Source organism: Oncorhynchus mykiss, chromosome 9 (genome assembly GCF_013265735.2).
Source record: "Oncorhynchus mykiss isolate Arlee chromosome 9, USDA_OmykA_1.1, whole genome shotgun sequence".
Classification (NCBI taxonomy): domain Eukaryota; kingdom Metazoa; phylum Chordata; class Actinopteri; order Salmoniformes; family Salmonidae; genus Oncorhynchus; species Oncorhynchus mykiss.
The window spans coordinates 28,075,256-28,094,524 of NC_048573.1; the positions used below are offsets into that span (position 1 = coordinate 28,075,256).

General features: G+C 42.7%; 1 protein-coding gene across 7 annotated transcripts in view; it reads left to right on the forward strand.

Moving 5' to 3' along the window:
* ank2b (ankyrin 2b, neuronal) overlaps positions 1 to 19,269 on the forward strand; it is a 164,376-nt gene that overhangs the window by 79,377 nt on the left and 65,730 nt on the right. For 4 of the 7 annotated variants that reach the window (XM_036987751.1, XM_036987750.1, XM_036987752.1 and 1 more), the window contains exons 3-10: positions 7,237 to 7,335; positions 8,968 to 9,066; positions 9,381 to 9,479; positions 9,615 to 9,800; positions 12,350 to 12,373; positions 13,669 to 13,677; positions 14,366 to 14,464; positions 18,864 to 18,962. In XM_036987751.1, coding sequence (XP_036843646.1) covers positions 7,237 to 7,335; positions 8,968 to 9,066; positions 9,381 to 9,479; positions 9,615 to 9,800; positions 12,350 to 12,373; positions 13,669 to 13,677; positions 14,366 to 14,464; positions 18,864 to 18,962 — 714 coding nt within the window. The remainder of the gene's footprint in view (positions 1 to 7,236; positions 7,336 to 8,967; positions 9,067 to 9,380; positions 9,480 to 9,614; positions 9,801 to 12,349; positions 12,374 to 13,668; positions 13,678 to 14,365; positions 14,465 to 18,863; positions 18,963 to 19,269) is intronic. The other 3 variants (XM_036987755.1, XM_036987756.1, XM_036987754.1) reach the window with 1 other exon arrangement.

The following is a 19,269-nucleotide window of genomic DNA, read 5'->3' on the forward strand; positions in this document are numbered from 1 at the left end:
TTGAGCCAGTTTGCTACAGCAGGAAAATAATCCTGCGGCAACAGGAAATGTGAATCATTACGGTGGTTTATAACTAAAGGTCATTTTTTGTAGGGGTTGATACATTTTTCATTAGGGCAAATAAAGTCTGACATTTTAAAGTGGAAATTATATTATTTAGAAGCATTTTTCTACCTCGAATACACTATTTGCATATCCAAATTCTCAGCAACAAGAGTGATCAAATTAAGATCCTACATCTATCTGTAGCCAAGCCTTGTTCACAGAGCCTCTTGCTCTGTAACAAATAGCAATGTTTCTCCCTGTCTTTAAGGCTGATGTATTCCCAGTTTGTCCCTGGCATAATTTCCTCTGCACAGTCATGGGAGATATAAGCTTGATGGTGGTACTGCATATAAAGTAGCATTTATACATTATAAATGCATTGCAGGTGCCACATTAGATGGATGTCTTTCCATCAAGTCTCTGCCCGTGCCACCAGTGATGGAATACTCCACCTATGACCGTGAGAGCTCCTTGTGGTTCATCCAACACAGTCTGGATACCCAATCAATCAACCACACAGACTCACACAGCAGCTCTGAACCCCAAATTCAAACTAAACTCTGTAAATAATTTCTCTGTAAAAAAAAATCCATAATTTCTCTGTAAATAATTTCCATAATTTCTGCATTAAAGACCTTGTTTGTATGATGAAGTAAGTGGTCATTATGATTCTACTATAGAAGTTGAAAAAAGTGTTAAGGGACAACCCTTAGTGGAACACAGTAGCTCTTTTCAACATAATGCAGGAGGTGGAGTTGACATTCTCTTAGTGAAAGTTATTTGGTCTACTCTACTCTACTAGAAATGTATTCCGTTGTGGACTGTTCAAATATAATTTACCTGTCACTTTTATTATTGTGTTATTGTTTGGTACTTGATATGTTCCTTCAAGTTGACCGTTTTGAACTGAAAACGCTCTTCTCAAAAGTGTACTTAATTACTTTTTGCACTTTCCTGTTACCCCTACGGACTGTAAACTTTTAACTGCCTTTCGATGAGTAATGCATTCCATTTATTATAGCACCATAGTTCATAATGATAATAACTCACAATCTGCATGTTAATTAGTTGCTATTTATGCTGGTTATGACTGCTGCAATGCCCCATGGGAGTCGTCTGCTCTAACCACCGCTGCTTATGAATTACATTTCCACCACATTACATCTGCATATAATAGAACAATAAAAAGCGGGAACATTAGGGTGAATGTTATATTATGTGATTAGAACCTTTTCATAAGTGATTGCGTCTGGCCAGGCTGATGTAATGATTGTGATTGAGTGACTGTGGTGGTCAGTAGGTAAGTTGGGGAACTGTGTGACAGAGTGATATGCCTGCAGACTCTAAAGGATGGATGAATGGGGGGTACACTCATACAGTATGGGGTTGTTGTGGGCAGAGATGGATTGGACTGTATGGGAGCGCCATGGGCGGAGTTGTTTCTTTGAGATTTGGGGGGGATCGGAATGGGAGGGTGGGGAGAAGGATCCCCGCCCCGAAGGAGTGAATACAGATTGTCCCTGCAGTTAACCAACCAACCTCACTTCCTCCATCCCTACCAACTTCCATGGGGACAGAGGCAGCCATTCATCTATAAAGTCGAAATAGGGACAGAAATGGCAACTCCATTCTGCTTCGGTAGTGACAGGTGTTATGGTGCTATAGCATCCTGTCTGGCTGACCTTGAGTTATTCCCAATGCCATCTCTGAGGGTGAAGTGTGTTACCAAGGACAGGTTAACAGGGGTTCATTCTACAGGGAGTTTGTAAGGTGTTTGTTTACACTCTGTTTATCCTTCAGTACAACGTTGGAGCCAGGCCCTACAATTACACAATAGAAATATAGCTTTTTGACAGTGCTAAGGGATGTGAGGACAAGCTAAGTGAGAAGAGAGCAGATGGTGCACCCTTCTGAGTCAAATGCAGCATGTCTTTTAAAAAAGATGCTTCTTGTTCTCCTTCAGGGCAGTGCAGACTGCATAATATGTAACTCTTTTTTTAATAGACGGGTTGATTGGACACTAAACACTGTAGGGTGCCTTGCTGTAACTACAGGGGTCCTCAGGAGCAGTCCAGTTTGGTCTGAACAGGGGCCGCATGACATAGTCTGTTTGGGGCTGCCCTGGCTATAGAGGAAATGACATATCGACCGAGCGGCAATTTTTAAACAGCAGACAAACGCTCCCTGAATTAGTGCTGGGTCACTGAGACGCCCCAAACTAGGTGAAAAATCTGTTGATGTGCCCTTGAGCAAGGCATTTAACTCCAATTGCTCCTGTAAATCGCTCTGGATTAGTTTTAGGAATGAGAGAGGGTTGCTCCTCAGAATCCAAATGTTGTGTCATGTTGTTGGCATCTGGGGTTGGATATTGAAGTTTCTTGGGCCCCTCATGTTGTGGTGTTTTGGGAATTAACTGGCAAATGCAAATGCTTGGATTCTTTAATCCTCGGGGTAATCCGTCCAGAGTGATATTGAAATGTAATCGTAATTTCTCTCCCTCTAAAGCTTTTAGGATCTATTTATTGCCCCAACAACAGGACGTAAACATCAATCTCCTATTAGGAACATATTGGCACTTATGGAGGGATATAAACTAGTCTTTAGCTAAATTGAACTGGGACCAGTTGGTACAGTTGAAGTCGGAAGTTTACAAACACCTTAGTCAAAAAACATTTAAACTCAGTCTTTCACAATTCCTGACATTTAATCCTGGTAAAAATTCCCTGTCATAGGTCAGTTAGGATCAGTAGAGAGAGTGATGTATTTCAGCTTTTATTTATTTCATCACATTCCCAGTGGGTCAGAAGTTTACATACACTCAATTAGTATTTGGTAGCGTTGCCTTAAATTGTTGAACTTGGGTCAAACGTTTCGGGGTAGCCTTCCACAAGCTTCCCACAATAAGTTGGGTGAATTTTGGCCTATTCCTCCTGACAGAGCTGGTGTAACTGAGTCAGGTTTGTAGGCCTCCTTGCTCGCACACGCTTTTTCAGTTCTGCCCACACATTTTCTATAGGATTGAGGTCAGGGCTTTGTGATGGCCACTCCAATACCTTGACATTGTTGTCCTTAAGCCATTTTGCCACAACTTTGGAAGTGTGCTTGGCGTCATTATCCATTTGGAAGACCCATTTGCGACCAAGCTTTAACTTCCTGACTGATGTCTTGAGATGTTGCATCAATATATCCACATAATTTTCCTTTCTCATGATGCCATCTATTTTGTGAAGTGCACCAGTCCCTCCTGCAGCAAAGCACCCCCACAACATGATGCTGCCACCCCGTGCTTCACGGTTGGGATGGTGTTCTTCGGCTTGCAAGCCTCCCCCTTTTCCTCCAAACATATTGATGGTCATTATGGCCAAACAGTTTTATTTTTGTTTCATCAGACCAGAGGACATTTCTCCAAAAAGTATGATCTTTGTCCCCATGTGCATTTGCAAACCGTAGTCTGGCATTTTAATGGCGGTTTTGGAGCAGTGGCTTCTTCCTTGCTGAGCGGCCTTTCAGGTTATGTCGATATCGGACTCATTTTACTGTATACTGTATAAGTTTGTTTTACTCACTGCTTTAGCACACTCTGCTTACCCTGATGTCCTTGCTGTGTCTGAATCCTGGCTCAGGAAGGCCACCAAAAATTCAGAGATTTCCATACCCAACTATAACATCTTCCGTCAAGATAGAACTGCCAAAGGGGGAGGAGTTGCAGTCTACTGCAGAGATAGCCTGCAAAGTAATGTCATACTTTCCAGGTCCATACCCAAACAGTTCGAACTACTAATTTTGAAAATTACTCTCTCCAGAAATAAGTCTCTCACTGTTGCCGCCTGCTACCGACCCCCCTCAGCTCCCAGCTGTGCCCTGGACACCATTTGTGAATTGATCGCCCCCCATCTAGCTTCAGAGTTTGTTCTGTTAGGTGACCTAAACTGGGATATGCTTAACACCCCGCCAGTCCTACAATCTAAGCTAGATGCCCTCAATCTCACACAAATCATCAAGGAACCCACCAGGTACAACCCTAACTCTGTAAACAAGGGCACCCTCATAGACATCATCCTGTCCAACTGGCCCTCCAAATACACCTCCGCTGTCTTCAACCAGGATCTCAGCGATCACTGCCTCATTGCCTGTATCCGCTACGGAGCCGCAGTCAAACGACCACCCCTCATCACTGTCAAACGCTCCCTAAAACACTTCTGTGAGCAGGCCTTTCTAATCGACCTGGCCCGGGTATCCTGGAAGGACATTGACCTCATCCCGTCAGTTGAGGATGCCTGGTCATTCTTTAAAAGTAACTTCCTCACCATTTTAGATAAGCATGCTCCGTTCAAAAAATGCAGAACTAAGAACAGATACAGCCCTTGGTTCACCCCAGACCTGACTGCCCTCGACCAGCACAAAAACATCCTGTGGCGGACTGCAATAGCATCGAATAGTCCCCGTGATATGCAACTGTTCAGGGAAGTCCGGAACCAATACACGCAGTCAGTCAGGAAAGCTAAGGCCAGCTTCTTCAGGCAGAAGTTTGCATCCTGTAGCTCCAACTCCAAAAAGTTCTGGGACACTGTGAAGTCCATGGAGAACAAGAGCACCTCCTCCCAGCTGCCCATTGCACTGAGGCTAGGTAACACGGTCACCACCGATAAATCCATGATTATCGAAAACTTCAATAAGCATTTCTCAACGGCTGGCCATGCCTTCCGCCTGGCTACTTCAACCTCGGCCAACAGCCCCGCCCCCCCCGCTGCTCCTCGCCCAAGCCTCTCCAGGTTCTCCTTTACCCAAATCCAGATAGCAGATGTTCTGAAAGAGCTGCAAAACCTGGACCCGTACAAATCAGCTGGGCTTGACAATCTGGACCCTCTATTTCTGAAACTATCCGCCACCATTGTCGCAACCCCTATTACCAGCCTGTTCAACCTCTCTTTCATATCGTCTGAGATCCCCAAGGATTGGAAAGCTGCCGCAGTCATCCCCCTCTTCAAAGGGGGAGACACCCTGGACCCAAACTGTTACAGACCTATATCCATCCTGCCTTGCCTATCTAAGGTCTTCGAAAGCCAAGTCAACAAACAGGTCACTGACCATCTCGAATCCCACTGTACCTTCTCCGCTGTGCAATCTGGTTTCCGAGCCGGTCACGGGTGCACCTCAGCCACACTCAAGGTACTAAAGGATATTATAACCGCCATCGATAAAAGACAAAACTGTGTACTGTGCAGCCGTCTTCATCGACCTTGCCAAGGCTTTCGACTCTGTCAATCACCATATTCTTATCGGCAGACTCAGTAGCCTCGGTTTTTCGGATGACTGCCTTGCCTGGTTCACCAATTACTTTGCAGACAGAGTTCAGTGTGTCAAATCGGAGGGCATGCTGTCCGGTCCTCTGGCAGTCTCTATGGGGGTGCCACAGGGTTCAATTCTCGGGCCGACTCTTTTCTCTGTATACATCAATGATGTTGCTCTTGCTGCGGGCGATTCCCTGATCCACCTCTACGCAGACGACACCATTCTATACACTTTCGGCGCGTCATTGGACACTGTGCTATCTAACCTCCAAACAAGCTTCAATGCCATACAACACTCCTTCCGTGGCCTCCAACTGCTCTTAAACGCTAGTAAAACCAAATGCATGCTTTTCAACCGATCGCTGCCTGCACCCGCATGCCCGACTAGCATCACCACCCGGGATGGTTCCGACCTAGAATATGTGGACATCTATAAGTACCTAGGTGTCTGGCTGGACTGCAAACTCTCCTTCCAGACTCATATCAAACATCTCCAATCAAAAATCAAATCAAGAGTCGGCTTTCTATTCCGCAACAAAGCCTCCTTCACTCACGCCGCCAAGCTTACCCTAGTAAAACTGACTATCCTCGACTTCGGCGATGTCATCTACAAAATGGCTTCCAACACTCTACTCAGCAAACTGGATGCAGTCTATCACAGTGCCATCCGTTTTGTCACTAAAGCACCTTATACCACCCACCACTGCGACTTGTATGCTCTAGTCGGCTGACCCTCGCTACATTGACTTGTTAATTGTTTACTCCATGTGTAACTCTGTGTTGTCTGCTCACACTGCTATGCTTTATCTTGGCCAGGTCGCAGTTGCAAATGAGAACTTGTTCTCAACTAGCCTACCTGGTTAAATAAAGGTGAAATAAAAATAAAAATATATAGATACTTTTGTACCTGTTTCCTCCAGCATTTTCACATGGTCCTTTGCTGTTGTTCTGGAATTGATTTGCACTTTTCGCACCAAAGTACCTTCATCTCTAGGAGACGGAACGCATCTCCTTCCTGAGCGGTATGACGGCTGTGTGGTCCCATGGTGTTTATACTTACGTACTATTATTTGTACAGATGAACGTGGTACCTTCAGGCATTTGGAAATTTCTCCCAAGGATGAACCAGAGGTCTTGGCTAATTTCTTTTGATTTTCCCATGATGTCAAGCAAAGAGGCACTGAGTTTGAAGGTAGGCCTTGAAATACATCCACAGGTACACCTCCAATTGACTCAAATGATGTCAATTAGGCTCTCAGAAGCTGCTAAAGCCATGACATCATTGTCTGGAATGTTCCAAGCTGTTTAAAGTCACAGTCAACTTAGTGTATGTAAACTTCTGACCCACTGGAATTGTGATACAGTGAATTATAAGTGAAATAATCTGTTTGTAAATAATATTTGGAAAAATGACTTGTGTCATGATCTAAAGTCAAGCCTTATGGGTGTCTGGAAAGACAGGTTGCTAGCTATAAATGACAGCATAGCTGGCAAGTCGCATTCAAGGAACAGGATCACACACCAGTCACCCCTGTGACAAACACACATACTGCTTGACTTTATTAATACCACCAGGCCTACATAGTGAATCCTGGACTGGCCCTAGTCCACAACCATCGTGACACGGCACAAATTCTGACATCCAGTACTGCCTTTGGTATTTCAGTCTGTACCTCCCTCGAGAGTGTGTGTGTGTGTATATTTGTGAGAGAGGAGAACACGGTTTCACAGCCAAGACAAGGAGAGGGAGATTGGGAGAGGGGAAAGGGACCCTGTTAGGTTATGGACCTGGAGGTACACCCAGTCCCTTCTCTTTCCTTTATCTCTAGCGTTTCGATCCTCCATTTTGTTTTGAGGCTGACCTATCTTCTTATACGTGTCTACTTCTCTTCTTCCTCAGAATGGGCTCAACGCGTTGCACCTGGCAGCTAAGGAGGGCCACGTGGAGCTGGTCCAGGAGCTGCTGGAGAGAGGCTCAGCTGTGGACTCGGCCACCAAGGTGGGTTCCCTTACCGCACTACCGTATGTGGCGCTAGCACAGTGTGATAGAATCAAATTAGGAAGAGCTACAGCACATGAGCTACGTCCGTCCACGTCCGCTGTAGGTAGACTACTCATTTTATCCACAACTGGGTAAAGGCTTGTTAGGAGCTTGCATGCTGGTCAAGTGTTAAGATTATATTTCTCTTAGCTGCTTTGGACTTTTGGATTACAAATAAAGATAGCTAGAAATATCATAATCAAATGAGCTGTCAAAAGAAAGTACTCCAAAGATCATGGACGATGACACATTTTGTTTTTCTTCCGTTGTGAAATCTGATGCGCTGTTTTACACTGTTTTGATTTGTTTTGGCTTGATGTTGTACTTTACAACGGAGGTAAAATATTTTAAACGACACAAAAAACGGGATGCATTTCTCTGAAAAGTCTGCTCGTTCAAGGTATCAGTCTCCAAAATAAGGGCCCTAAACGTGGTTCAAGTGTCACACACGGGGGTTAACCAGGTCAGTGTCGTCAAACAACTCTTGCCCTACATTAACCTGACTCTTAACCTTTCCAACAGTGAGATAACACTACCATACCCAGGGCAGACAGCCATATCCCTAACCAGCACCCAATGGACTGCACTGCACTGCAACCTATCGCCGTCACATGACTGTGCAGTCTAGCTTCAGAGCACTAGGGTGTAGCAGGCAGGAGAAGGGATACAGCTAGTTTCATTGAACATGGAGACACTTATGCCAAGCTGTGAACATGGAGAAGGTCTATTCCTTCTGAGCAGCATGTTTAGGGTGTCGTGTGACTTGTTACAGATGTAGGACCTTCATTTGATCACTCGGTTGCAGGTGAACTTTCCTGCAATGCGGGACATTTCAAACGTGTAGTGTATTTTGAGGTTTAAAATAATTTACTGTCTTGTGTTTTATAGCATACTTAATTGTGTTTACTGTACATGACTCATTTAAATGTGTATTTTGACAACAGAACATCCCAAACTTTTTAAAAACAGATTTCCTCTCTGAAACAGGAGCCTCTTGACTTGATTTCTTGTTCAACATGGCCTAATTAATAGCATTGAGGGTTTAAGGCTCTCTATGAGTGATAAAGCTTCATTATTTCTAGCTGTCTGTGTCACAGCATCATTAGGAGTGCACCTCAGAAAGGCCCCCTTATCTCCATCACTGAGCCATAGGTGTCTGTGGATATGCCTGTTTGGGGTGTCACATCTTTAATCAGTGATGGAGAGAATTAATGAAGAGAAAAAAATGATGAATAGGAGTGCCTGTAGAGATGAGATGGCGGTGATGACTGTGTGTGTGTGTGTGTGTGTGTGTGTGTGTGTGTGTGTGTGTGTGTGTGTGTGTGTGTGTGTGTGTGTCAAACATTTGATACTACTGTAATAGTAATACAATTTGTATGCTTTTTTGTCAAAGCTGAAATACAGGACAAAGTTGTTTTTGTCATTTCTATTTATGTCAGAAATTACAGTTTATGTCATTACTGTATGTTATCCATCCTCTTTGTAAGACAGAGTTGAAAGTGAACCCCTTGTTTTGTGTATTGATTGACACAGTTCGAATTGTTCTCTATAATGGTGTAATATGTGTCTCTCTGTGTTCTTCCATCCCAGAAAGGGAACACAGCCCTCCACATTGCCTCTCTGGCCGGACAGGCCGAGGTGGTGAAGATACTGGTGAAGCGCGGCGCAGAAATCAACTCTCAGTCTCAGGTAAGAGATTTGTATTTAACCTGTATTTAACTAGGCAAGTCAGTTAAGAACACATTCTTATATACAATTATGACCTACCCCGGCCAAACACCAACCCGGACGACGCTGGGCCAATTGTGAGCCACCCTATGGGACTCCCAATCAAGGCCGGTTGTGATACAGCCTGGAATCGAACCAGGGTCTGTAGTGACGCCTCTAGCACTGAGATGCAGTGCCTTAGCCCGTTGCACCACTCGGGAGCCCTCAACAGTAGCATGGCAGCAGCCATCTTGCTTTCATCTCCTTTCTCTAATGTTGTACTGTTGTGTCTCCAGAATGGCTTCACCCCTCTGTACATGGCTGCTCAGGAGAACCATATGGACGTGGTGCGTTACCTACTGGAGAATGGAGGTAACCAGAGCACCGCTACAGAGGTAGGAAGTGTGTATCTGTGTGTATGTGTTCCACCAGGCATAGTCCTGACGAAATAAAGCTTGGTCTGTTTTATACCTCGTTGGTCTGTGGCTTTGGATAACCTCCTACCTCCCCTCTCTCCTTCCCTCCACCAGGATGGCTTCACCCCACTGGCCATCGCGCTGCAGCAGGGCCACAACCAGGTGGTGTCTGTCCTGCTGGAGAACGACACCAAGGGCAAGGTGCGGCTGCCCGCCCTGCACATCGCCGCCCGCAAGGACGACACCAAGTCTGCCGCGCTGCTCCTCCAGAACGACCACAACGCCGACGTGCAGTCCAAGGTACGGCCGGAGGGAAGGGAATAAAGGGTTAGAACGCGCATCGGCGTTATTGGGTTAGCATGTCTCTGTGGTGCTACGACCATGGGTTGTCAGTGGGTCAAGCCTGACGTACAGTAGAACCGCAAGGAAATAGAATACAGGGTACTTGTTCCAGTTTTGTTTGTCAGTGCTTTGTGGTGTATTTCTAGTATCAATACGAACAAGTTTCAATGAAAAACGGGTGTAATGAGAGTGTGTCGACGTACAATAGCCCTTGTTCATCTGTCTCTGGTGTGTAGCTGTCTCTCTCGGTCTGTCCATCTCTCTCGGTCTGTCCATCTCTCTCTCTCCCTCTGTGTCTGTGCACCTGCCACTAGTTCATTGGTCCTGCCACTAACCGGGTCTCTCTCTCTCTTCCTGTCTTGTCTGTTTATCTGATCCACTCACCACCCCCCCCCCCCTCCCTCCCCCCATCACTTTCAACCGCATCCCCGGTGTTTATGTGTAGCACTGTCCACTGCATGGAGTGTGTGGAATATGCTATTGTCCACAGGTCGTATTGTTGAATGTTGCAATTTGAGGGGTTGCATGCATCCTTGGGTTTCAGGAAAAATTGTTTTTTAGGGGTCTGTGGGCGAGGGGTAAAGGGGATGGATAGTGGTTAGAGTGAAGTGCAGGTTCTCTTATTTTGAAGAACAGTAGCCTATACGGAAATAATATTCCACAGTACGCCAGGGCTATTCAATGAACTGTCCTCAAGGTTTTCACTGTAGCACTGCTGGCTTCTGCAGTTATTTGAACAGTTATTGTCGTTGATTGGCCAGAGTCCACTCATGTCTGAATCAGTCCTTTTTGATTGATTGATTGATTGATTAGATTTTTGGGTCAAGCAAATTTCCACCGTTTAAAAACAAATGAAAGATACAAAGAACCCCAGAGGACAACACATGGAAGCATTTTAAACGGGTTTTTCTAGTGTGGTCCTCGGTGTAGGACGATAACAGGAAACAGAATGAGTGAAAACCAGCAGTGCTGCTGTTGTCCACCGGGCATTGAACAGCCCTGCGCTGCAAACACTATGGCATACCAGTTATCATCGGTGTTGTCACTGAACATAACTTTGTCCTCGTGTCGGGCCTCATGTTAATGATATTACATAATATGATACAGTGTATGCCAGCGTTTCCCAAACCCGGTCCCCAGGAACCCGAGGGGTACACGTTTAGTTTTTTTTGCCCTAACACGACACAGCGGAATCAAATTAGCAAAGCTTGATGATTAGTTGATTATTTGAATCAGCTTTGTAGTGCTAGGGCAACAAAAACGAAACGTGTACCCCTCGGGTTCCCGGGGCCCGGGTTTGGGAAACGCTGGTGTACGCCGACATGAAATGCTGTTTACGGCTGTTTCCATGAAGTACTCTTCACCATGACTCACCAGGGAGAGCCAGAGGAGGGTGGATGAAGACTGCAGCATGAAAACACACTCTCAGGCACACTTACATGTAGACGTTAAACACAGAGCACTCTCACCAAAAATACCTCTGAAACGCAGTCCTCTGACGATTACCTGAATTACTTTGGCAATATCCACCGTCTCATAAGCATACTTTCAAATGTGAAAAAGACTATAAATAGGACGGCTCTCTAGTGAGTTTGGCCTTGTGGTACAACATGGCTGCCACACATCACTGGTGCGTGTGTTGAATTAGAGTGACTACCGCCTATGTACAGTATACATGTATGTCTATGGACTTGCTACTCTCATTGTAAAACATCTCAAGGTCTTTGGATAAAAGATGTGATAAAGCATACGACGAGTTTATTTCCAAATCCCTATATTTCATCAGAAATTGTGTGTAAAATATTACTGTTCTCAGATTTTTTTGGATTCCCCGATTTGAGATGTTTTTTTGTTGTTGTTTGCAAAATGCTAAATATCCATTGTTTAGCCGTAATGGAATGTATATACCCTGTATGTACCCTGTATATTTGACCGTGATATGTGGTTCTCAGCTGCCCAGCTTAACATGAATGCACTTACTGTAAGTCACTCTGGATAACAGCATTTGCTAAATGACTACAGATCTACAGATATCACATTGCTGTATTGATTTTATTATAATTGTTTTTCCTGTTTTAATATTGATGTCACAAATGTATCATTTCTACAGTTCTTTATTAAAAATGTAGTTATTTGTTACATTCGACTGTGTAAAACCTGGCAGTACTTATTTATCTGAAAGTGAGGCGGATATATAGCATTTTGCAATTTTTTTACATTTTTTACATTGAACAACCCCATGATGTGATTATATGGAGAAGAAACACACCAGTCTCTTTCATAATTTCTTTAAACAATTAAAGCTCATTTCAGAAAATGTATATATGGCATTTTGGAATTAAACTCTTCATATACAGTCTAGCGATAAAGCTGTTTTTGAAGAGAATCATACCACTCTAGCTACGTTGCCCGTATTTCTTTGTACTGCACAGTCTACCCTGAACTTTGAGCATCTGTATGACTGAGTGTAAAATAACTCTTTCCCTTCCTCATCTCTACTGCTTCAGATGATGGTCAATAGGACTACGGAGGTATAACCACTATGTCTAGCACTCAAACCTTCATCATAACCCCATCACTTTTATTGTTTGTCTTTGTGTCGTTTCAGCACTTTATTTCCCCTTACTTCTATAGCATTGGATGGTGGAAATAGCCCCCGAGTCTTTCAGTCCTTCACGATCTCTTTATGGTTTTTTGTTATGTTAAGCATGCATGGTGATATCTGGAAAGGCCACCTCTCTCAAGTAGCTTTTTTTCCCGCACATCACGTGCCTTAGCAGTTTGTCTTTCAGTTTGAGAACTGTTATCGGCTCATTTATTTTACTTTGTGCATACTTTCGACATACTTTCGTTTTCATTGGTTGAGTTTCTGGAGTTGTATTGATGCTAACCCCAAGCTCAGAGAGTTGATTTATGGTCTTACTGATAATCTCATAATCACCTATACGTTTCACACTAAGATGATATATAGATTTGACATAACGATGGATCATCATTTTTTACAGTGTTAAAGGGATACGTCGGGATTTTGGCAGTGAGGCCCTTTGATCTACTTCCCCAGAGTCAGATGAACTCGTGGGCACCATTTTTATGTCTCTGCGTGCAGTTTGAAGGAAGTTTCTCACTCGCGCTAGCACAATTGCTAACTAGCATTAGCGTAACGACTGGAAGTCATATTTATGCCTCTTCCAGTCATTGTGCTAACACTAGTTAGCTTTGGCTGGCAAAACTACCTCTAACTTCCTTCTAACTGGAAAACAGAGACATAACAATGGTACCCACGAATTCATCTGACTCTGGGGAAGTAGATAAAGCGCCTCATTGCCAAAATCCCGACGTATCCCTTTAATGTTTATATATAGAATGTATATATGTTGTGTTGCATGCCATTCATGTATATTGTAGATGCACTATGAACTAAATTGATACTATTTGACAAAGCATAAAACAATGTTATTGATATGAGGTCGGAATTAACACATCTTTACAATTACAAAGGGCTTGAGATCAGATAAAGAAATAGTAATATTATAAGAAATATATCAATGCAAATATATGTACATTATTCGTGCAAACAAGCATGCGTTTATATAGTATAGTATACTACTGTAATGGCATGATAGAACATCAATCAAAAAGTATCCAGGTGTTTTGCAGATCATTTTCTTGAAGAACAAAAGCACTATATAGCATGATGCATCCCGTCTATATTCATTTGCACCATTATCAACTTTAAATGTGTCATTTTGAATCATTGCGTAGTCACTACAGTTCTTCACACTTCTGTAAATAATGTTTTCACGTTAAATCGCCCCATTACTTTCAGAATGGAAAGGTAAGGCAAGAATTTCACAATACTCCAACCGCAACGGCTCTCTCTCTGATTTCTTATGATTCCTAACATGACAAAATGGCGTACAGTGACATAGTGCACTTTGGTGTTGATAAAAAAAGAATTACCGTCATGGTTTTTTGATTGGGTGTCCTTTTTCTCTGTCCTTTAACTGTATGGTTAACTAATACTGTGTGTCAATGGTTTGGTTGATATTAACAGTCTGTGTGAACTGTACGTCCACTTGTTTTTTAATTCCTTCATTTATTTCTTTATTTTTTAACTAAACGGAGAAACTATGCAGTTGATTTGGTTCTGACTGTAGGATTACCAGTTGCATGGTAGTGATCTTTCTGCATGGTCTTTCTGAGTGTGTTTGTGTGTATGCCTACAGTACGTAATTTGCGTGTATGTGTGTAATTGAGTCATAATTTTCTGAAACTGAATTTTAAGATTTCTTTCCCTTCATCTCTTTGGTTTCTTCCCTCTTCTGAGTTTGGAGCGTTGCTCTTTCACATTTACTAATTTAATTTTCTTTTTTCCCTTTGATGATGGTTAATGCGACTGCTGCATGCTGGGATAGTGGAGGTCAAGGGTCAGGGGTCAGGCTTTGGGGGTCATGAATGAGGCTAGTATCTAACCCACTGTCTCTCTCTCCCTCCCTCTCGCTATGTTCACCCCTGTGTTACAGAGTGGATTCACGCCACTTCATATTGCTGCCCACTATGGAAACGTGAACGTGGCCACACTACTGCTAAATCGTGGGGCGGCTGTGGACTTTACAGCTAGGGTAGGTACCATTACCATAGCACAGGCTGAAACTATTACAACAACCTTCTGATCTGCAGTCAGGTGCGCTATTGTTGTGCAGTGTTGGATTCTGGTTTAAACTTGGAACATTGCTATCCTAGAGACTGGTTTTGACATCAGAAGTTAATGGTTATCTGTAGGAGCCAGATGGCTTTGGAATGTGCTGGGTGGATGGGAGGAAGTCACAGGATTGCTATGGGGGATACAGGTGAAAATTTTTGGATTAGGCAAATGAGGGATTGAGGTCAAGTCAGATCCCCTTAAGGGAGAAATTACAGTTTATTACCCTATTACTTCATCTTCCTGTCGAACCACAATAGATGAAAGGATTGGAGAGAAGGAGGAGTGCCTAAATTGGAGTATATATACTTGTGGTGGTAGAAACATGTTTTGTCTAATGCAGCTGTATTGATCCTCTGGGAAGAATAAACTCTCTAGGGTATGTGGAACGCTAGCATCCCACCTGGCCAACATCCAGTGAGATTGCAGAGCGCCAAATTCAGATACAGAAATACTCATTATAAAAATTCAGAAAAGATACAACTATTTTACATAGGTTTAAAGATTAACTTCTTGTGAATCCAACCACGGTGTCGCATACCTTACAATTATTTGTGAACATAGCCCAGCAGACAAATCATTACAAACAGTAACCAGCCAAGTAGAAGAGTTACACACGTCAGAAAGAGCGATAAAATGAATCACTTACCTTTGAAGATCTTCATATGTTTGCACTCAGAAGACATTCATTTCTTCAATAAATGAATCCTACAGACGAAGAACCATATATGTGACATTTACAAAAAAATGAGATATACATGAACAATCATTATTGGACACCCTTTTTCTATAGTGAACCGGTTTCACAAGCTTTCCACGCGCTAATTAACAATCATTTTAAATGTAAAGATAGGCTCTCGTGGAATAACCGTTTATGTGCACCACTCAGAATGGACGGACAAGCGCACAACCTTTCTGTTGCTGATGAAAATCACAGAAATGTGGGAAAGAAACGTAAAACAAAACAAAAAGAATGGAAAGACAGGCAAAGGAAGATCTTACGGGATGCGGGAAAACCATATACAAATCATAAGGGTCAAGAAAAAACTGGGTAAAGCTGTCCAAAAGAGGTATGTGGAAGAACCGTATATCAAACAATCAAGCTAGCTAGCTATAGAGTACAGTAACTAACATGTATGTTGTGGGTTGTCTAATTTGTAACTATAGAGAAAACATATTAGCTAAAGTTCGTTGGCTAATAACTCATACATTATCGTTACAAATGTTATTGCTAGATTATAGAAGAAACATAGGTAGCTACTTTTTCTCCGTCCACCGGATGATTCGACATGGCTACAGTAGCTAGCTAGTTACACTGTATCCTGCAGGGAAGAGCGTGTTCCACGACGTGCAGAAAGGAGTGTGGAAAGTGACTGATGAGCGCAAGCTGCATCTGTTCAACAGTTTCTACACTGTCCCATACGAGAAACAACAAGCGTTGATTCTCTCCGGCTTAGAACAGGTTAGAAATAAGACAAAACGCCTATTATTATAATAGCTATATTGAACACTTGCATAGTTTAACTTTGACAGTAATGATACGTACATTGACGTTAACTCTAAAAGTGCTGTGTTACACAATGGTGCAATACAAACTCATTCTGTGTATAGATTGGGAGTGTTTTGTAGTTCTATGGTATGTTCACATTGAGGACTTCATTTTAAATGAGACTAAGATTTCATGACTCAACTTTTAAGAAAAGTCATCATTGCTAAAGTTGATAGACCACCTTTAAATGAACCTCCATACAAATGAATTAACTGCATATTGCATTTAAGTTATTTACATGAAGGGCATCTGTACTTGAAAGTACTTAAAACATCATATCAGGTGTTAAAAAAGGACATCTTACAAGAGTCATGCAAAATGTCACATATACTGTTCTTCCACAAACTGAAATCATCACTGGAGATATACAGAAAAAAAAGTATTTTTTGAAATAACAAAAAAATATAAATTGTTGTTGGAAGATATGGGTATGGTGAATTATTTGTCAACCATAAAACACCTAATGTGGTACACACAATTAATAATATAAAAATAACTGATTATCTTAAAATGGAAAAATTGTCACATATATGGTTCTTCGTCTGTAGGATTCAAATGTTCCTTTTGTTCGATAAAGTCTCTCTTTATATCCAAAAAACACAGTTTTGTTTGCGCATTTTCTTCAGTAATACACAGGCTCAAACGCAGTCACAACAGGCAGACAAACAATCCAAATTGTATCCGTAAAGTTCATAGAAACATGTCAAACGATGTATATATTCAACCCTCAGGTTGTTTTTAGCCTAAATAATCAATAATATTTCAACCGGACAATAACGTTGTCAATATAAAAGGTAAACAAGAAAGGCACTCTCTCGGTCGTGCGCATGAAAAAGCTCTCTGACACGGCAGGGTCCACTCATTCAGACTGCTCTTACTCCCTCATTTTCAGAATACAAGCCTGAAACAATTTCTAAAGACTGTTGACATATAGTGGAAGGCATAGGAACTGCAATTTGAGTCCTAAGTCAATGGATACTGTAATGGCATTGAATAGAAAACTACAACAACAACAAAAAATTCCTACTTCCTGAATGGATTTTTCTCTAGTTTTCGCCTGCCAAATCAGTTCTGTTATACTCACAGACAGTTTTGGAAACTTTAGAGTGTTTTCTATCCAAATCTACTAATTATATGCATATCTTCTGGGCCTGAGTAGAAGGCTGTTTAATTTGGGCATGCTTTTCATCCAAAATTCAAAATGCTGCCCCCTACCATAGAGAAGTTAAGCTTTCATAATGTCCGTAGAGTTTTTTTACTCTGAGAATTAGAACCTAACAGCAGCGAGGTCTTGGGATCCATCACGATACCCTCCTTTGTGTTCTTTCCTTTACTGGAAATAGTGCAAAGATTGTAGGTTATAGGAAGGGCTGCCCACACACACTGTGCCAACACAGCACTGAGTCCAAGAACCATAAAACACAGGAGACTTTAGAGCCCATACGCGCACACACACACACACACACACACATTTTAAGCGAGTAGAGTGAAATGCCCTTTAGGAACCCACAGTCAGCGATTGAGTTGCTTTCTAGGACAATGATACCCTCCGCCTCAGCACTTCCCTTTTCTCGGAATCCTCATGTCCATCTGTGTGGTCCCCAATAGCCACAGACAGAGAGAGGAATGAGTCTTAGGAGAATGCCAGTCCTTTTCTTGAAAACAGAACTCAAGGCGAGAGATGGAGAGAGATGCCTGGCCAAGCTGAAAGATTACTTGAAGGTCACAGACTCAATGCAGTCCTGTTCTGACTGAGCCCTTAGTGTCGACAACTTAAGCACAAATCTACTAACTCAGCAAGGGACTCCACAGTCAGAAACCGTACCTTTTATTTGCAGAAAGGTAACACTCAAAACCACTGTAATTTCTGCTGTGTCATACTTTCTCAGGCACTTTTTCCAGTCACAGTCAACATAACAAGCTGTGTGTCCTGCAGTGCTCTGGACCAGCCTGAGGAAAAAATGCTCAGCTTTCACATTGTCAGGATTTCACAGAAATCAGAGGAGTGGCCGAACGCCAACATAACATGACACATCCTAACAGAAAGAATGAACAGGAGCCATTCATCAGCAGTTCCATTCAATTCAAGCTCTGTTGTCCCAGCAAGGAAATTCATTGAGGTATATTAGAAAGCAGGACATCAGTCAATAGACGCCTTGTCCTGAACTACCCCCACTGTCTGTGGAACAACATTGCACGTAATAGAAACTGGTCAAAAGTGGTGCACTGTGTAGGGAATAGGGTGCCATTTGGTCCGCTGACTAGGTTATAACACAGCTCTGTTATTGCCACAGACGGGTCAGTGTGGGTCCGGGTATCAGTTATCACGATTATAACTTTATTATTCTAGTAAAGCAGTCGGTCTAATCAGGAAAACATCTGTACCGGCTGGCAGATTTGATAAAATAATTTTGCCCTGCGTGTGTTTACTAGTAAACAAGCTCCACAACAACAACAACAATAATGCCATGGAAAACCCTAACCTAAGAAAACCCTAACCTAAGAGATCCCTAACCTAAGAGATCCCTAACCTGAGAAAACCCTAACCTAAGAAATCCTTAACCTAAGAGAACCTTAACCTAAGAAAACGCTAACCTAAGATTTGAGGTAAACAGGGGATACTGTATGTAGCAACATTACTCGTAATAGAAACGGTATACTGGCCTTGTAACAGCACATGTGTATACAGTAGGATAGGTAGTTATATACCATTAGTTCATTGGTTTATTTCGTTTTAAATGTGTCTTCCATTGTGTTCTATGTATTTCAGAATGGGATCACGCCCCTCCACGTGGCCTCTAAGCGTGGCAACGCTAACATGGTGCGCCTCCTACTGGACAGGGGGTCTCAGATCGACGCCAAGACTAGAGTGAGTCCACACAAACACACACACTCATACATACAGTACACACACACACACACACACACACCGTTTGACCCCCTCACTGTGCACAAGTGTGTGACGCAGTGTCCTTTCTACCAAACTGTCATTATTGTCCAGTGGCAGTGCTGCAGTCACTTTCCACCAGACTCAGCCGTGTATATCTCCTTCAGCTGCAGCAATGTATCCTCGTCTCATTCACAGCCAGTGGTGACGCATTGGGTCGCTGTGTGCAATGTGTGTGTGTGCCTGTGTGTGTGTGTGTGTGTGTGTTTTAAGTTGATGTACTCTATAA